The sequence below is a fragment of the Parus major genome, chromosome Z (genome assembly GCF_001522545.3).
Source record: "Parus major isolate Abel chromosome Z, Parus_major1.1, whole genome shotgun sequence".
Taxonomy (NCBI): domain Eukaryota; kingdom Metazoa; phylum Chordata; class Aves; order Passeriformes; family Paridae; genus Parus; species Parus major.
The window spans coordinates 59,110,628-59,130,914 of NC_031799.1; the positions used below are offsets into that span (position 1 = coordinate 59,110,628).

Sequence of the window (20,287 nt, forward strand, 5' to 3'; positions counted from 1 at the left end):
TTATTTTTTTATTGTTTGTTTTTCCAATTTCAATTTCTGTTGAATGCGTCATCACCCCCCACCCTTCACCCCTGGACTCTGTTGGAGGAATGTGTAGGAATATGTGCAAAGTTAGTTGCTAGAATAATTTTTTAACAAATAATTTTTAAAAAGGTGAGATTAGCCTGTCCAATAAAATCCGGGTCGTTAGGAGTGACATCGCTGAAGATCGTTTTGGGTAGCACAGTAAAAGCGAGGAGCAGGCATGTAACACCGCTGGTTTCTAGTTTGATCTTCAGTTCTGTTATTTTCCTGGTCAGTGCAGCCCCTGCCTGGCTAGTGGCCATCTGGCACTGGCACAGTCAACGGTTGGGACAACGAGGGCACCTTCCCACCCTCAGATACTGCACAGGAGGGGCATCCCACCCCTATGGACACTGCATGCACTATGGTGACAGGCTTTGGGGCAGGATTCCACCACGCCAAGGTGATGTGTGAGCTAGTGAAGTGACTCCACAGCATTCTAGACTGCTACTGATGTGCCCCGGAGTGGTTTTCCGACTGCCCTCAAAACCCAGTGCAATACAGTTAAAGTGTTTTGGATAGCAGCTCCCCTGTGTAAGAGTTAACTTTAATGGAATTTAAAATAAAACATAATGAATGGGTTTGGGTTTTTTTTTTCATTGCTTCTCAATCAATTCTAAACTTCCTAATTCATTTTGAAAATGAAGGGACTGAAGATACAGTAGTAGTATTTTGGTTAATACATGGCTGAATTTTTACACACAAGAGGTACTGCTTACTGATTTAAGGCACATATGCATTAATTATAAATAGGAACTTGGACCAGTGTTGGTTGAATGCTGAGACCTAGATTTTTAATATTAGTTTAATAAATCCTTCTTTTTCTCCACCTTTATCTCCCTCCCAAATTCCTAACAGAGCTGCATTTCTTTGGTTTTTGTTTTCTTTGGCTACAGATGTCTGCTCTTACAAGGTGAAGTACATCTATGATGTGTAAACATTTTTAATGCAGTTTCTTTCTTAGAAGCATAAATAATTCTGCTAGCAACTTGTAAATATACTCCATCTCGAATGAAAAGTGCTTCTGTTGAGAAATACCTAGAAATTATGACTTAACTGCATAGGATTATAATATTTTATTATGATAATACAAAAAACAATTATGTGCAAACTGCTAACATCGTAACAATCTTAACAGATTACAGAACAAAACTTCCCATCTGATTTTTATGTCAATTCCCCAGTCGACTGAAAACTGAATTAACATATATTTAGATGTTACAAAAAAATCAACACAACTCTAAGGGTTCAATGTGATGCAGCATTTAAACTTACAATATACATTTTAAATATTTAATCCAAGTAGCATGAAAGGACCGCTGTCAAACTCTTATGATTAAAATTTGATAAGTCTTAACAAAAATAATCAGAGACTGCTCTTTTAACTTAAGATCATTTAAGTATTGTTTATCTAGTAATGAATTTCTTTTAATACAAAAAATAATTTCATGACCCTCAAAAAACTACTTTCATTTGGATTATAGCAGCAGTTTACTAACAAACTCCACTTTGGGTTATAAGCTCACTTCTGAATTAAGAAAATATCCCCTAGAATTTGGTAAAGTAAAAAAGTCAAAGTTTTGGTTAAGTACTTAGTGGAATTCAGCATAGCTTAATAGGGCATTTTGACAGTGATTTGGCCATTTAAGGATCATAGCTGATAGAGATACTGAACACAGATTTAAACACAAATGATGGAGGATGGAGGTTGTCTTTTCTTTTGAACTGACGTGTTTTGAGTCTTCTCTTAGAAGTTCAGGCTTTACAATACAGTAACGTTTGGCTACCAAGATTCTAATATTGAATCAAACACACCAATGCCAATTCAAAGTGATCTTACTCTTCTAGTGAACATTTGCAAAACTTTAGCAACTTGACATGAATATTGTCAGGCTTTGTGATAGGAGTTCTTGGTGACTGGCTTAATGCACAGGGTTACCACGAGGACTCCAACAGTCTTCACAAAAGCAATATTTAAAAAGAAGGATTATTACTGACGTTACACCACTGTCAACTAATTTGCAGGAATTCAATTATTGTCAGGTAACCTGTAACACCATGGCATCCTCTGGATAACTGGTGTAAGCTTTAGTGGTATGTATACCTTCAGCCTGCTTACCAGCCTGTTTTGGTATTTCTTCCTTTGCCAGCTGAGGCCAAGATAAATACCTCTTGGTTTTATGACATTAAGTCTACCCACTGAACACTCACACCACACAATGATCTACATGGATTTCTCAAAAAAAAAAAACCTGTGGTATGAGTGATAACAGGTCTTTCAAGTGCTGCATGTCTGCACACGTCCTGCCCACTCACAATTTTGCTTCAGCTTGGAGACAGGCACTTCTAAGAAGAACGAGGCAACAATCAACCAGTGCAAATCCTGGTAAAGAACATATTCACAGTAAAGGCAGGAGTGTAGTCATCTATGAAGGGAAAAAAGCCTTACATAATATACTAGTTTTCATCAATTTTAGACAGAGATGCTTTTTTAATTTTGCAATTTTTTTTTCCCCAGAAGAATTTGCATCTATTCAGAAGGCTATCAATTTCCTCTCCCTCATGCCTTAGACAAAGCCCAAACCTCTGTCTCCCTTACTTATTGGCTATGATGGGGCAAGTTTCTGCATAAAGTGAAACGAGAGAAGTTAAACTACACTAATATTTGGATAAACATTTGCAGTCTTTTTTGGAACATATATATGTCTATGTACAAAAATAAATTCAGACAGTGTCCTTTTAAAAAAGTTACATATATACAAACTGTTAGAATAATCACACAAACTAACCATTTCAGCAGTTTTTAAATACCCCACATTCAATTTTCATAAACAAGTTACAATGCTATTTAGCATTTCTCAATGTATTCAAATTTTTTTTGGAAAAAACTCCATGTAGCACACCTTACATTTCAGAACAACTATGTGCAGCACATACTTCTGATGCAAACAGTAAACAATTTGAGTTACATTCTCTTTGTGATAAAAGGTATACTGGGTGCTTAATACAGCTCCTTCACTATGGCAAGGTCATGTTAAAGCCTCAATCCCTCCCCTAGCACAGATGATTAACAACCAAGTTACAACACAGTCACATAAAAATACACTTAAGCATAAACAAATGCCTTAAGCTGGTCACAGTCCACTTCTCTCAACTTTCCTTAACAACATACTCTCTAAATATTTTTTATGAGCTGATCAGAAAAAAAAAATAAACACATCCAGCAAAAAGTCAATCCACTTTGTACAGAGTACCATAACACATTAATTCATTAGTTCACAAATTTTCTAATTCCTAACTCACATGCCTACAAGTAAAACAGTTCCCTAGCCAATGGTGAGAGTGCTCCTGCTTGTCTCCTCTCTCCTGGTGTACTGTCTCCTTGCACCACACCAGGAGACATGAAAGCCTCAACAAACCATCTCCACCAAAAGCTTCTGTGGTAAACTGATGTATCTGTGACTTCCAGCTTGAAAGTTTGGTCTACACAACTTCCATGTGTTAGTGTAGTCTAAAGAAACCGCCGGGCAAGTAGTGTGCAAAGATAAACCTTCAGGTGCTGAGAGGTGCAGCAGACCCCATGCCCACAGGTGGCAATGGCTGCAGAATTATTTCTTTCTGGACACTGAGTCTGGCATAGATGCTGCTCCTGCTGTGACCTAATGGCTGCTCCTAGCACATGCTAGGTCTTAGCAAGAGCTGTTAGGTCAAAACCTGAGCAGGCAGTGATGAATAATCACAAGTCTAGTACTACAGCAACAAGGTTTTAGCCATGAGTGTAAAACCTCTCATTTTAGCACATATATCTGCCAGAATTGTAACAATATATTTGAAGTGCAATACATGTACAAACACACTCGTGAAAAGTAGAAAGAAAAACTATAGCTTTGGCTAAAGCTACAAGTTTACAATTTTTATAAAAATATGAATAAAGTAGGAGAAAACAGGGATAATTTTTAAAGCTCACCTGTATCAATTTGCCATCTTTTTGCTAACACATACTGCTTCTGCTTGTTACTGAGCTTTCACAACCCATTTAGTTATACAGCAGGTGACATATCACACAAAATTAACTGTCACTGAGAAGTGATTCTTGAATTTGCAACATGAAGTGCTATGCTTGCAATGGATTTCATAGCACAGGTAGAAATCTTGTGACAAACTCCAGCTTGGGAAATGTAGTTGGAAGCTAACCGATACAGCCTTTCTGCTCCAAACATGTTAAAGTGCCCAGGTAGTACCTTCTCCACAAGACCTCTGTCTACTAACTCCATCAGGCGCTGGCAGCTTACAACGTAGTCACTGATCCTGCTGTAGGGAAGCCAATCGATCATAGATCCATCATATACCACATCTCCGCTGAACAAAATCTTCCTGTCCTTGTCATGTAAGCAAATACTGCCTCGTGAATGACCAGGCATGTGCATGACAGTGAGCTGTCGATCTCCAAGGCTGATCACATCCCCTGAAAACAGATATGTCACAGGAAATTGTATGCATTTGTCATGTTTCTTAAATGACACAAAGAGAACTATCTATTCATACACAGAGACTTTAGACATATGACATATCGCAATAACGGGAGTGGGGCATTTATCTTCTCAGTGAGTGCCAAAGAAGTGTCTGAAATATAAATGTGCAAAAAGGTATTTTCCAATAACATTAACAGTTAACACAGGCTTTGGGCTGTATTAATGGAATATATTCACATTCAAATAAATTCCTATAAATTGAACAATGTGAAAAGGAATGCAGTAGAGAAAATAAAACAGAAAAAAAATAGAACACATCTAAAGCTGGTTCTCCTCTGAAAGTTCACAAAAAATGTATTTCACAATACATTGTAATTTTACCCTTATTTAATTCATCTAGAATTGCACTGCTGTTACTCGTAAAGGCAAAAGGCCAAAACATAAATTGCTGGAGAAGCACCAAGACAGGCCTCCATACACTTTCTTCATCTAATTCAGTAAGACATAAAAATAGAACTTTCTTACCATAGGTCCACGGGTTAAATGTGAATGTCTTTTAATTGTACCAGCCACTGCACTGATATTCGTGTTATCATGTGTCAGTTAACATCCTAGAAACTCTGATGCTAATCTAGCAGCCAATGTACTTTGTCTTTTACAAAAGTATTTTTCTAAATAATCCTCCCTCCTTTTTGAGGGGAAAAAACCCACAAAAACAACTTAAACTTCTATTGATTTACTATAGTTAAATGTCACATTCCATCTTTACTGAAGCCTTCAGTAAGTTAGTTCTGCTCTTCCAACCACCTATGTGGGATGGCCTAATAAAGCCAAGAAGAGAGTAAGCACCCCGCCTAAGGTATCACCTGTCTGACAGCCACCCTTTAACATCTGCTTAACAGTACTGTATAGTTTAGGTGCTTTTTTTACCAGAACCCTAGTCACTGTCTCCCATTAGAGACTAAGTGATCTTCCTTATTTGCAAGAAGCCACTTTTGTAAATGCTTTGTCAGTAATAAATTGTTTTTTAAATTTTACATAAGTCAGGTAAAATTCAGTAAGTGTATTCATGTAACATTCATGTAAATTCTGTAAAACAAAAATTGTATTCTCAGTGCACATTTCAGGAATTGTTCTGTTAACTGCCCTTTCCATGTCTTGGCAGCTTATAAATAATAAAGGTCACCAGATACCAGAATATGACCTGCTGGCATACTGTTTGAAGCCTAAGGATAAGCATTGGGTGCTCAGTTAGTTACCCAAATCACTGCTGAGTGGTTCTCATTCTAGATGGAGAAAAACTCAGGCCGCCAGAACTTTCAGAACTGATAGAAATCGTTTAACCCACTACGCGTCTTTTTGGTCCCATGCTAACTACGGGTGGTTTATAGGATCACGGGGGTGACAAAATTAATCGATTTAAATATTTGATACGAGGAGCTGAGTAAAGCAAGAGGCGCTCAGCGGCAAAGAAGCTGCTCCATAATACCCAGCGCATACCGGCGGGGCTGGACCCCTTACCCTCCTGCAACAGGCGGCTGGGCCGGATGGGCTGGACGCGGAACTGCCGTGCGCTCCAGCCGGGCCGCGGCGGCCGCGCCACCTCCCGGTCCGACAGCCACGTCACGGCCTCGTAGTTGTCGCCGTGGAGCAGTGCCGCCGCCTCGGCGCTGTGCACCGCCACCTCGTCGAAGTGCTGCAGCCCGCCCGAGTGGTCGAAGTGGACGTGGGTGGCTACGGCCAGCAGCGGCCGCGGCCCGGCGCCCTCGGACGACGCCAGCAGCCCGGCGTCGCGCAAGTAGTCGGGCAGGCTGCGCAGCCCCAGTCCCGCGTCGATCACCACGTCTCGTTCCGAGCCCCGCACCAGCCAGATGTTGGCCCGGTTGCGCGATTCGTAGAAGCGCTCCTGGATCCAAAAGATACCGCCGCCCAGGGGCTTGTGCGCGAACCACTCCAGCGCCGACATGGCCCGGCCGGCACTGCTGGCCCGCGACCCCCTCAGCGGCCCCGCGGCGGCACGGGCGGGGCGGGCGCGGGCCCGGCCCACTGCGGCAGCGGCAGGCGGAGCGTGGTGGTGCCGGGTGAGGAACGGGGGAATGCGGAGGGGCTGTGGGCGCTCAGCTGTGGTCTGAGGGGGCGTGTATTTGAGCCCCCCTCCGCACCGAGACCCGCCGACGGAGGGGGCAGTAAAGGCGAAGCGCCTCGGCCGTGGGGTGAACGGCGCGACCCCGCAGGGCTGGATAGGGAGCAGCAGAGGAGCGGAGAGCAGCTGCGGGGGTATTTTCATACGGCAGGGGTTAGTGATCCTCGGGACAAATATCTTCTCCCGCTTACCTTCACGGGTGTCTATTTAAGAAGACACCCACAAAACTTTAGTATCTAAAGTTCAGTCCTTTCTTCTGTATCTGCTGTTCCCTTTAACTGATTGTGCTTGCCTCTGAAAATCAAGGATCCACGATCACCAAAACAAGATCAGGAACTTTGTTGTGCGGAAAGCGTGGGACACCAAGAGCTAGTTAGAGCGCTCAGTCTGCTTGGGTCTGCTATCGGGGTTCCGGATTCCACAGGCCTTTTCCTCCCGAAGCATCAGCTGCCTACCCCTGAGCCACTGCCCAAGAAACTGCTTGCATAGGTTTTGAGGAATTTGAAAAGCTTAAATCTGAAAACCTTCTCTTTTATAAATGACACGCGATCTATGTATAAACATGAAAATACACCCAGGGTGATCCTTTAGACGTCCCTCAAGGCAACGAGAAGACTTAGTGTGGTAGCTTTGACATGCTTGGTGACTTAGTTGTACAACTCAGCTCTTCAGGATTTCTCCATCTGTCACTGTCAGTTTGTGCTTTCAGTAAACATGGACTTTTTGAACCAGTATGCTTGAAAAAAATTAAAAATTTGGGTAAAAATGTGGTGTTGAAATGCTGCTAGTTTTAATGGTTGTCACTTCTCATCAGACTAATGCTGTTTTAAGGTAGTTTACTAAGAATTAATTTTAAAGCAGCTTTTAAAAATGGACCTGAATTTCACTACATTTAATGCCTTTCCTTTCTAGCCCTGTGTCTTGTTTAAGTTTTATTTTGTTGTGTGCTGTTGTTTTGGTTTTTTTTTTTTTTTTTTTCTTTTACATCTAGATAATTGCTCACATTTGGGGCTTTACAGTTTCTTTTATCATCTCCATTCTGCAAGGCTCATATCTTGCTTTTCTTCCTATTTTCAAAGGACTTTCCCTTTCCCTTACCTTCATTCTTTTGTTTATTTTTGTTTTTTCTTAAAAAATATTTATTTAGGTCTCTCTGCTTATTAAACAGTATTCTGTGCTGCAGAGTGACAAGGAAATATATAATGTGATTTTGTTTTAACCAAATAGAGCTAATTTCTGTTAAAAGTAACAAGTAGGAAAAAGCTGGCATCAACATGTTTTCTCTGGCCTTAATAAAAAGGCCTTTTTTTCTGTCTGGGGGTAGCCAGATGTACTCCTACAGGTACAGCAGTAAGTCTGAACAACCCATTTGTGCTAAGCAAGGTGCAGTACAGTGACCTTGTAGTTAATGGTGTAAATTAAAGGGCCAGGAGACCTTTGGCTCCCTTTAATAAGCCTTTATTAGAAAGAACTAAGCCTAGAGGAGGGGGCTTAGGATACACGCCACTGCTGCTGCTCCCCATGGTCGATGTGGAGAAGGAGGACCATGCAGGCCTGTCGTCACCAATTGCTGAGAGGACTAGAGCCTCTATCCTCACCAGGATCACCCAGAAACTCTGTTCCCAGCTCAAAAGTCCAGGGGTATCTTCCCTCTCAAGTCCTGCCTAGGTCATGGCGACCAGCTTGCCGGACTGACATTGGCACACCGAGTCTCCCCACGTCCCTGCTGCCTCCACAGTGTGGTCCTCCAGATGTTCCTCAAGAGTGGCTCATTGTCCAGGGCTGTCTTCGCTCCCAGGTGGGAATATGATTTTAATATGCACCCACGTGCAAGTCTTTATGGGAAATGCGGAAGTTCATCCTGGTAACAGTGGCTGAATTACCCGACGGGTTGGAGGGGAGTAAGGGGTGGGGGTACAAATGCAAGGATAAAACAAATACGAACTTCTTAACAGTGAACCCTTTTGGGACTTACAACACCAAAACTCCTTATCCAGGGACCTAAACTTTGATTGAAACAAGATTGAAACAAGAACATATAATTTGAACATAGGGATTTTTATTTATAACAATATTGGGATTTTTATTCATAACTGTTAATAGTGAACAGCTCTTGGGATTTCTGGGCTATGACCTTGCACCGATCTCTGAGTGGTCTGTGGGAGTGAGCAGTGTCACAGGGCTTCAGCTGAGCTTCTCTTCCATTTATTGACATCTTCCCCCATTCTCACATTTTGATTTGCTTGTCAACCCATGGGTCATGCAATTCATGAGATGAAGGTTGGTATAATAGTGAAGGTGAAGAGATATAACTCCTAAGTGTTTGGGAGGCTCTTCTTTTATGACCCGTGTTAAATATTTCAATTAAAAACAACCTCCTTTCTTTTCAGCATCTAGCTTGCAGTCCTGCTGGAGTCTTTTCATGGCTTTTGATTTTCTTAACTACCTCTTTCACTGTGTCACTTTATCAGCATCCCAAAAAATAAAGGACAGAAAATAGTCAGGATGAAGAAGTCATGAATTACAAACACAAATTGGCTTTTGGAGAAAAGTTCAAAAACTAGTATGTAGTCACAGAAAGTTCGGTGTTCTTAGACTTTTTTTCACCTGTTGTTTCTGGTTCTTCTGGTTGAACTCAATACAGTGCATCCAAGGTTTAGAAGATGGCTTAAAATTCCTAGGTTAGGAGGCAGTTTCAGGCATGCAGAGGTGACCATCAGAAATAAAGGAATGAAGCTGATTTTATGCATGTGTCACATTTACAGTCTGTGGAAGAATCTAAGATGGGGATTGAAAATGGTTTGCTATTTAAAAATGGTCTTTGGTTTTAAAATGACTGTAAACTTTGTTAGACACTAAATTTCTTGGTAATATGTACATCAATTTAAAACATGTAAGGAAAATGTATCTATAATATTTTCAGTGCATCCAAATGGCTGGGTCAGCTAGGTACGTTTCACGTACCTTCAACCTGGAGGCTGTTGGTTTTGGTAAAGGTGCAGCTCTATGTGATGCCATCTGTAAGCCTCCACCACCATTTCCATCTTCGAGCACACTCTGTGTTCAGGTAAAGCGTGTTCACGCTCATGTTTAGAGAACTTAATGAAATATATGAACAATCCTAAAAAATTTGGATTTTAAAATAATGTAAGGCACCATTTTTCTTACTGTTGCTTTCCTGCCCCTTTGCTAACAGTTGTATCCCATATTTAACTGGATTTCTTGTAAGGAGTTAGTGTGTTGAAGTTCTCATCATGATTTGGTTTTCTGGATGTTACAAGAATGGAAACACTGGATACTTGAATTTGTCTGAAATGAGTTTACATGAATCCTTAAAGCTATATATAGATTTGTTGATTTTAGAAAATTACTATTTATGCAAACATGAAAGATGGTGTATGATTGTCCTGTATTGCAGATGCCAGCATTTGAAAATAACTGATACTTTGTGTAATTAAGGGAACTTAATTGAGACTTGGCATTTAGCATGTATTTGAAAATCAAAGGGGAATAAAGACCATTTTCTGACTGCATTTTGATGTGAAGGGAATCTTTTACTGAACCATATATTTTTCATCCTCTTAGTCCAGCATTACAATTAAGATGTGTGATTTCATATTACTAGGTCATCTGTAACTGCTATGTGAACATTGCAGTCTGCTTGGTAGCACAGTTCTGTAGCACATCTGAATTCTGTATACACTGCAGCTTTTGAGGTACAGTCATCAGCCTTGCAGGGCAATTATTAGCCCCAGTGTGTTTAATGTATACCATGGAGAAGCTTTCTTCCTTCTGTGAACAAAAATTCAGAACGAAGTTAATGCTCTCAGGGGAAATGTGGTGCCATTTAGGGAAATCAGAGTTAACCCAGTTGTATAAGTAGAGTCAATAAAAAATTCAAGTGGTGATTTAATGACTGGACATTGACCAAAAACATGTTATAGCTTTGACTAACTTACAGTGAAATTATTTGAAGCAGTGAATTACTGCTGTTGCATATTTTTATTAGACACATTCTGAGTTCACACAAAGTTTCTATAAATGCAATTAGAAGCCCAATTAAGGAGCATCAGCTTGTCATCAGCAACATTAAGTGATTTGAAATGTTGGCCAACTAGCAAATAGAGCTGGAAGCAGTAAGCTTCTTTCATGGTCCAGATCTGGGACCTGTGATAGCCCTTTTTGCTTTACAACCTACCACTCGGTTACTGATTAAGCACCATTCATCACATGAGAGAAATAACATCTATTCTGTAATTCTGTCTGTAGTATTCTGGATATTTTTAAAACTGTTTTTGCATATTTATCTTCCTCAATTTCAAGATTCAAGTTAATCCCAAAAATACAACTCTTAAGAATTCATTTAAATTCAACTGGTAGAAACTGAATTGTGTGAGGGCCTGGTTTTAGACAACACAACCAGTTTTCATGATAGTGGTCACAGAAAGGGTGTCCATGTTATTCAGATATCATACTTAATGCATCTGTAACTCTGTCTTGGAAGTGGTTAAGAACAGCACGAGTCTGACTCAAGGGAGAAGTAGTTTCTGAGAAATTTAGGTTGGTGAGAATAACGCTTTTGGCAACCAAGAGTTTAGGATTACTATGAATGACTATGTAACAGTTTCAATAATTTTTTTCCCTTTATTTTGTAATACATTTTTGTTGAAAGATAAAGTTATAAAAGGTATAAGTTTAGATGAAAACATAGTTAGTAGGTGTATCAAAATGCAATGAAGTGTACTTGAGAAGTAGTAGAGTGCATAGTTGCACTCTTTGTTTATTAGATATGTTTCTTGTAGCTTTTATAATGTATGTGTATATTTGGTGGATATCAGGACCTTATAAATAATAAACATAATTTGTATAGAGTACAGACAATAAACCAGTGCCTCTGAAAACAAGAGAAACTGAAGATTACATGTTGGCCTTACAATAAAATCTTTGGGGAACTACAAAAAAAAAAAATGCCATACTTCTTGACAGTAGGAGATGAACATCAAGGTTTGTTTGTGTGCTTTTTATCTTTATTTATATCTTTATGTATTGTTCTGTGAAGGCTGATGTAGTGAGAAGCATGTGTTGAGAATGAGTTTCATATGTAAAAATGACAGCTTAAGCTAATAGGGAATTTTTCTGCTTTTACATTTATTGAAGTGCTGTAACTAGAAAGTAACTACTGTGCGGAAAAGTGAGGTATCCAGTATCTATTCCACAGTAATAAACATTTCAACCATCTACATGCAGCCTTTTCAATTATATGCTAGCCAATACACGCCAATTTAGTATTTCTATGTGTTACAATACCCTAAAGCTTTTCTTTAGAGAAAAAAAAAAATATGTAGTGAATACTAGTGTTGAATTCAGCTTTCATAGAAAGTGTGTAAAGACATATTCAAAAGTATCAATATTCTATTTAATATATGGAAATTCTAAAAGGTACTCAGTTTTGTTTACCGTAAGTCCACTCAGGAAATACTAATAAGTGTTACAGACAAATCTCCTGAAATATGAAGATTGAGGTGAGAATTAGTGATTTACTGAAGTTCTTATCAGAAGCAGAGCTGGATTAGAAGCCAAATCTTGCTCTTATTCTGTGGGACCTAAGATTTTCTTTTGCTTACATATAACTAAAAATGAATTGCTTTCTTATTGTTTGATAACAATAAATGCTGGAGTTAATTTGACGTCCAGTCACACATCATCATACAGTTAAAATTCAAGCTTCCTAGTCATCAAACTGAGCTAGTGGGAAAGAAGGAAAGTGGAACAGAAAGACTTATTTGTCTGTTTAGCATACTGTGAGGGTATTGTAAATCTAGAAGTCAGTGGTGATTTTTACTGTGAGAAGTGCTTTTTTTTCATTCATGTTTTTTTGCCTAGTTTTATTAGCTGATGAGTGCTTATTCTGAATGTTATAAATGGCAAGTGCTGTTACGGCTTTATAAAAGTGTTTAAAAAACCTGAAGTGGCTAAATGCTGGATAATCTTTTCCTTCCTATCCTGAATAATGAGAGCTGACTTAAACTCTAAAATGTAAGGTTTCATTTTCACCCGAAACCCATCAGAATATTTTCTGGTTAAATATTCATGATGTTGATAGTATACAGGTGCATAATCTAATCCCCTCAGAACTTTTGGTAATTTCTGTTTATGGTGTAATGGTAAATTCTAGGTGTTTTTGAAACTATATGCAATTTTTTTTTTTTAATTAGGCTTTGAATGTAACACACCTTTTTGTCCAATTGTTTGTGTACTAAAGCCATATATAAAGTGGAGCAACACTGTGCAGTATGAGCAGTGAACACATTGCCAGCCAGATGTTGTGGCTCAGAAAAGACAGAGTATTTCCCCTGATCTGCAGCTGGAGCCCAGGTGGTGCAACCAGGTAAAACAGGTTATGAGGAAAGAACAGATCTGATCCTTATTTCTAGATCCCTTTATGATGGTAGAAGAATTTTGGGTTAATCTTTTATCATATGTCCTCTTTCATCTTCTGGGTAAACAAGTTTCAGTATCTTTGGATTTCCATCTCACTAGAGTCTTGCTGTGCTCTTGATCTTTGTCAGGCTTGAAGTTTGCTATTTCTGGTAGAGGCACAAAAAAGGAAATTGCTGTGTCTGAGAACCAGCCAGGGTTATTTCCAATGAACCAGCTGCTTTATGAGACAAGGTTATCTCTCTTTTCTGACTTTACCTCATGTGATTGTTCTTACTGTTCACCTCAGTATTATGTTTGTTCTTGAAACCTTCTTTCTCAGATGGACAAATCTCTCTCTGAGTGTATTCCTTAGTAGAACTGCCAGCTTTGAAAACTGTTTTTTTCCTACCAGAGTTGGCAGTTTCAGGGAAATCAGGTAGACAGCCACTTTATAGATTCAAATAATGCTTCAAATGTTCTCATCACCACTGCAAGGTTAAGTTGGTAAGTTGAGGTATCTTTTTACAAAATCTGTAATTGCACAAAAATGGGACATCTGAGGGATGGGTTATAATTGCATCAGTGATAGAGTGCAATTTAAAAAGCTTGTTTTCATCTCAGTTGCAATGTGCAGTTGTCTCTGGGACTGCTTTCTGTGGCAAAAGCGGTCTAGCTTTAAGAAGACGGTAGATTATTTATAACTGATATCTTCTGTTACCTGGTTTACAAAGCATTTTGTAAAACTAAGAGGGTGTTATAGGGTGGGCTTTAACTTCATAAACTGTCTTTGCTAGAAGAGTGAATGGATTGTTTTAAAACCTCAGAACAACATCTGTGAGCCAAGTGATCCTTAGAAGTGTGAGAAGGGAAATGTTTTAATTAGTTACGATGTATCTGTCTATCTTTCTTCCATTTTTCATGCAGCAAAAGTAAGCTATATCTCATTCTACCTGGAAATGTTGATGTTAATGTGCCATAAAGCATAGATTTCCATCATTCAACACTCTTTTTGAGAATAGCAGGCATATTCTGTAGAAAGTTCTTTATTTACCTCACCATGTAAGTTACGAATGACTCATATTTTTCCTGTAGGTATATCTGCCAAAACTGGGCAGTGGATTGGCAATGGTTTGGAATCAGTTCATCAGTTGTGAGGGGCAAAAGCCAGTCAATATATATTTTTTCTGACATCAGCAATTACTTCTTCACTAAAGAGCCTTGATCTGAAATCAAAACTACTAGTTTATTTTCCTCTCTTTGCTGATAGTTTCCTACATCTATGAATGCCCCTTGAGACACTGTTATTTTAATTGTAGACTCTGTTGCACAATTTTGAGAAGGTTTTCTATTTGCCTTCTTAATAAGTAAGTTTAAGATTTAGTTTCATTTATGATTTCTTCTTTTTCCTTGGCAAGTACCTGAAGGATGGGATGCCATACAGAGAGACCTTGACAGCCTGGAGAAGTGGGTGTGTGGGAATTTTATGTGGTTTAATAGAGTGAGTGCAAGGTGCTGCACCTGGCCATTGCCAGCAGGTTGAGGGAGGGATTATTCCCCTCTTCCCTGCTCTGGTGGGACCCTACTGGCAGTTCTGCATAAACTCTGGGGTTCCAGCACAGGGAGGACCTGCTGGAGCCACTCCAGAAAAGGCTACTCAGTTGGCACCAGAGGGATGGAGAACCTCTCCCATGAGGAGAGACTGAGAGAATTGGGATTATTCGGCCTGGAAGAGAGAAGGCTTCAGGCTGACCTAATTGCAGCCTCCAGTATATGAAGGGAATTTACAGGAAAGATGGAGCAATAGCATGTAATAACAGGACAAGTAGGAATGGGTTCAGATTGAAAGAGAGTAGATTTAGATTAGACATTAGGAAGAAATTCTTTACTGTGAGTAGAGTGTTGAGGCACTGGCACAGGTTGCTCAGGGAAGCTGTGGATGCCTCATTTCTGGAGGTGTTCAACACCAGGTTGGATGGGGTTTTTAATAACCTGATCTAGCAGAAGGTTTTCCTGCCCATGGCAGTGGGGTTAGAATGAGATGATGTTTCAAGGTCCCTTCCAACTCAAACTCTTCTGTGATCATATGAGTATGTGATTATGTGCTAGAAGTCTTTGACTCTAAAGGTCAAATGCTATCTTTGTTACTATTTTTTGAAAAATTTCTTCAAATATTATCCCTGCTTGGGTTAACAGTGCCATCAGATTCAGTAATTTTGCATGAAGTGGATTTTTCAGTCGCATTAGTAATTTGGCAAGAAAAAATGAGACTGATTTAAAAATACTGAAGTTTTGGTATTGCTTTTGGCATTAGAGATTGCATGTAAAAGGCTATTCAGTATAAATAGATGTACTTACACTGTATTACTGTTGTACTATTTACAATGCTTTTCTCAATTTAGTTCTTGTGCCTGGAAGGAGGCTAAATGGATGAAAGTGTTTAGCTGCCGTTTTGGATAGGATGCAAAGTTTTTCCATTGCAGAAGTACTGAAAATCTTGGGAACTGATGACCAGACACAACCTTTTGAGACTTGGGAATACTGGATGCTATTTATGATTAACAAAGTGATGTTAAATGTTACTCACTGTTTTTGTAATAAAGGTTTGAATGTGAAACTCTTGAAGAGTGGAGAGTTAGTGTTATATTTTATGTTTCAGCCTAGTTTCTGAATAAATCTGCATTTAATAATTTCATGCTTTTCAAGGACAAAAGAATAAATTATAGTAATTTTGGAGTATTGGGTGGTCTTTTGTTTGTTTTGGGGTGTTTTTTTGGCTTGTTCTTTTTTACTTCTTGACAACAGGAAATTGTTCAACATGGGGTTGGTCATAAAAATATGCTGTATATTTAATTACAGGTAAATATCAAAGACTGTGTCTGGATTGCCTTGTAACTAGGTGAACTGAATAACACTCTTTGGCAATTAAGAGACAGTCAAGAGTACCAGGACAATAAAAAAGAGAAGGAAACATGGACAGCAGGCAATATCTCAGGTTATCAAAGACTAATTTTCTATGAACCTGCTAAATGTTCTTATCTTATCTAAAGTGTTTGTTTCACTGTTTTTCAAAAAGTAAAAAACAGTATGAAATTATACCAAGTCATTTATTCCTTACAATCCTGTATGTTGAGAGTTATTGTACTTGGCATGATTTCAGATGAGTATTGTTTTTTGTAAAAAAATTTAAAAAAAGGGAAAAAAAAGGAAATAACCTGCTTTTATTTATTTACACAGTTGTTACAACTGATTTGCAGCACAAATGCAAACTTCAGCTCTTACTTTGCTCCCCTTTTCCTTTACTCACTGCACAGATAAGAGTTTTGAACTGGGAGCAGACACTGATGTTACTAAGAATAACCCAACTTGATGTCTGTCATGGGCACCTGTATTTTATAATATTAGCCTTCCCTCACCTTATCTTTATAGCTCACTACTGCAAACTTAGTTACATAACAATTAAGTAAGTTGAAGAGCCCATGGGCCACTGGAATGGCTGAATTTTGTCTCCTTGGGATAGAAGCCAGTTGTCATTATGTGGGTGAAATGGTAATTCTGACTCCTGTTCCTGAATTTAAATTACAGATAGAATTCTCTATAACTGTTGTGCTAAAACATTTTGGCATGCATATAAACAGAATCAAGCACAAAAGGGGTCTCTTCCTCTCCCTGGTGCCAGGGAAGGATTACTGCTGTAAATCATCATTTTTCTATGTTAAACGTATCTTCTGTACAGATTGGAGAAGACTCCCAAGAGTAATGAAACCAAAGAAGGCAAAAAAATCCAGATATGTTTTATCTTTTATGAAGCAAACATTACACAGTAGTTGAGAGACAGAAGCCGTACTGGAGGTAGTTAGAGGGAAAAAAATGCTAGAAATGTTAGTCTAAATCATTAAGGTTTTGGCAGATTTTTTTTCTACATATTTTATTAGTCTCCCTGTCTATTGTGATTTTTGCTTTGCTTCTGTAGAATGTTTTAACTTACTACAGCAGACTTGTCTTCGTTTTTTCTGCCTTTTGTGTTGATGCAGTATATTAAGATACAAGATATGTAATAGTGAAAAATTAAAAAAAAAAATCCACAAACCTTTTAAATTTTGAAAACTTTTATCTTTAGTCAGCACTCATTCTTCTATTCAACAGTAACTGTCCAGGTTTCCTTTATATGTTTGGTTTCTCAATTATCTTGTTAATGATTTGGTTGACTTTTGCATTTTTTTAAACCTTTTATATGTAATTTAATGTGGGTTATTTTCTATTTTCCCTGATTATACGTTTTTATTTTCAGCTTTTGTCTGCAGAATTGTGAATCACATCCTTCAAAAGTTGGAACTGTTAGTGGTAGTTTTTAATGGAAAACAGATTTTTATTACACAGCATCATCTGTTTTTCAAAGTGTTTCATATTAGTAGTATAGTATTCATATTAGTATGCATAACTTATTTTAAGTTCTCTGTAGAAATCTGTGGCCTCCTGTGATAAGAAACGCTTGGCCTCCTGTGTTTAGCTGTCTTTTATATATAATTGTTTGCTTTCTTATTCTTTTTCTCCAAGTCTTTCATGTGTCATTTTTCAGTTCACAGATAGAAAAAGGGATGGGAATGTGCGAAGTCACAGAGATAGGCTCAGTTGGAATCTTTGTTCCTATTTAGAGCATCACTGGGAAGCACGGTACTGAAGGTAGACTGTAAGATTCAGCTGAAAATGAATTATTTATTTGCAAAATGTCGAAAGGTGCAACCAGAATATACCAGGTTTTATTCCAAAAGAAGAACCCATGGGCTTTTATAAGCCTGTGCGCTATAGTTTTTGCCCTGAGATGCAATGAAATAATAAATGAAGATTATTATCGCTTGTTAAAAAATGTTGTGATTCTCATAAAAAGAGAATCACTGCTCACTGGAGGAACTTTTCTTTCTTCAGAACCAATTTCTCTACTGGCTGTTAAAAGTACATTCCTTTACATGTTATAATAGCAAAGATCAGCTGACCATCAGACTTTGACTGGATTAAGAAACAGGTTCCCCTGAAAGCAAAAGCTATGTTGGTTATAATATATATCTATATATCTATATCTATATCTATATCTATATCTATATATATATATCTATCTATACACACACACATGCATATATAATCCTATGGGTTAGGGTGTGGATTCATGATGATGCATTTAGGGGTTTTTTTGTAGAATCCTGATGATACAGAGTTACATATGAATCAGGAAGTTTGTGCATAGCTTATCAGTGACCCATTAGAGCTCCTGTACATGTCTTTGTTGTATTTTGAGGACAGGTAACATAGGTGACACTTTAACCATGGTGGAACAAAGGTGAACAAATCACCTGACTTTGCAGAAAAACTCAAACCAGGGTACTGTTCTACATTTTTAGCTTGCAGGAGTGGTTTTGGAAGCAGTACAGTTCCATGCAGAGGGGCAGCTTTACTTTTGCACACTCCCCTCCCTCTTTCTGGTTTCCCTGAATGTTTTAATGAAGACCTAACCATCTGCTTTCTCAGTGACAGAACTTCAGGTAGAATTCCATATCTCTCCCACACTGACCCTGGGCTGTGAAATGCAGTATTAGATACCAGCAGTACCTGCTGAAAAAACCAAACAACTCCATAAATAAATAAATAACAATGTCATCTGGCTTCAGCTGACATTGTAAGCCAGCCATATGCATAGGAATATAGCACTCAAATGTATGCATTTTAGCCCAAGTACTGCAAGACTAGGTTTTTGGAAATTAGATTAGTTTGGATTGGATTCCATTGCACCTCTAATGTATACAATGTAGGGAGCTATTTTGCTTGAAGTTCTAACAATGGGTCAGTGTTTCTAATTTATAAGGGACAAAGATGCCCAGCTTTTAGAGGCAAATCTCCCAGGTCTGTTTGTTCTATATGCATTATCTTTAAAAGCCAGACAGTTTGTGCAGAGATGACAGTTCTGAATTGCACATTCTGCTTGTTCTCTTAGAAAGTCTACTTCATTCTAGATGTATTTGCTTTGAAGACACTCCTGTTTCTGCAAAGCAGCTTGCCCACCCCAGGGTCTGTGAGTACTTTAGTCATATAATCCTTTCCTAGGCAAAACACTGGAATAAACTCAATGTTATTTATGACAAATGCTTTTGATAAAGTATGGGTGTTTTCTCAGCAGTTCCTGGTGTTCTGCTTCATTGAGTATTTGGGGAACTTTGGTTTAGGGTGCTGCCATTCAAGTAACTCTTACTTGGGCATGTGGAATTATGGGTTATTATTTGATCTTTGCTCCACCACATAGTTAATCAGGGAGTAATGTGATAAAGAATATGTCCATGAATCACAGGACTAAGTAGAAATACAGAACATAGATGCATTAGATGAGAGCCAACTGTAGTCCAAAAGCCATGTAGCTATAGTAATCATGTCTTCTTTTAGAGCTAATGAACTTCTGCCTTTTTTTTTACATCTACTTGTCTAAAGCCTCATCATTAATGTCCTGTATAAATTGGTAAAAATGAGTTTTTAATCTTTCCAGGATGATTAAACATAACAATTGAGATTTTGTTCTAGCTTCTTTAAATATTTTAACTGTATAGGTGACTATTATTTTGTGAATCTGAATGTCATACTTTAGCCCAGCCTTTGTCAACTACTTGTTCAAACTGTGTTTCAGACTGGCTTTCTAGGCATCTCTTACACAAATCAGACATTTACATCTCTATGAATGATGTAGCTCAAAGTCTAAGGTTGTTTTAATATAGACAGTATGGGACCTCCATGGCATACTCAGGATGAATTTGCTCCTAAGAATAAAACAAGAAAATCTGTCTTTTTCACATTAAAAAAAAAAAAAACAGTGATGTGTTACCGCTGAAGATGAATAGATCACGCGGACACAGGTCGAGGTGTGGTGCAGAAAAGAGCAGAATTTATTTTTCCTCCCAGGATTTATAGGCTTCTTACCATGGCCAGGGATTGGATGGTCAGGATAACACTTTCCCACTGCACTGGCCATGAGAAATGCCCATCAGAAGACGTGTAACAGAAAGAATGTACACATATCTATGTTTACAGTTACTGTCCTGGGAAAGTCCTTAGAAAACTATGTTAGCAAGCTCAGAAGCTGAGTTTTCAGGGCGACATCTCACCCTTTTCGGTTTAACAAAAAGAAATGAAAAAGAAAAATGAACAAAGAAAC

At 38.5% G+C, this 20,287-nt stretch overlaps 1 protein-coding gene across 1 annotated transcript; it reads right to left on the reverse strand.

The window, feature by feature from the left end:
* Positions 1 to 1,124: 1,124 nt before the first annotated feature.
* Positions 1,125 to 6,575, reverse strand: MBLAC2 (metallo-beta-lactamase domain containing 2). Its single transcript, XM_015615180.3, has 2 exons — positions 6,057 to 6,575; positions 1,125 to 4,528 (listed from the first exon to the last, which is right to left on the reverse strand). The coding sequence occupies exons 1-2, from the start codon at positions 6,499 to 6,501 to the stop codon at positions 4,140 to 4,142; spliced, it is 834 nt and encodes a 277-aa protein (XP_015470666.1). The 5' UTR covers positions 6,502 to 6,575; the 3' UTR covers positions 1,125 to 4,139.
* Positions 6,576 to 20,287: the final 13,712 nt, after the last annotated feature.

What these genes read in the sequence shown, in the direction of transcription:
- MBLAC2 (XM_015615180.3), bottom strand. Translation starts at nt 6,501, where the DNA reads ATGTCGGCGCTGGAGTGGTTCGCGCACAAGCCCCTGGGCGGCGGTATC. An exon ending in CAGCCGCCTGTTGCAGGAGG is followed by an intron (nt 4,529 to 6,056) that starts GTAAGGGGTCCA and finishes ATCTGTTTTCAG; the next exon opens with GGGATGTGATCAGCCTTGGA.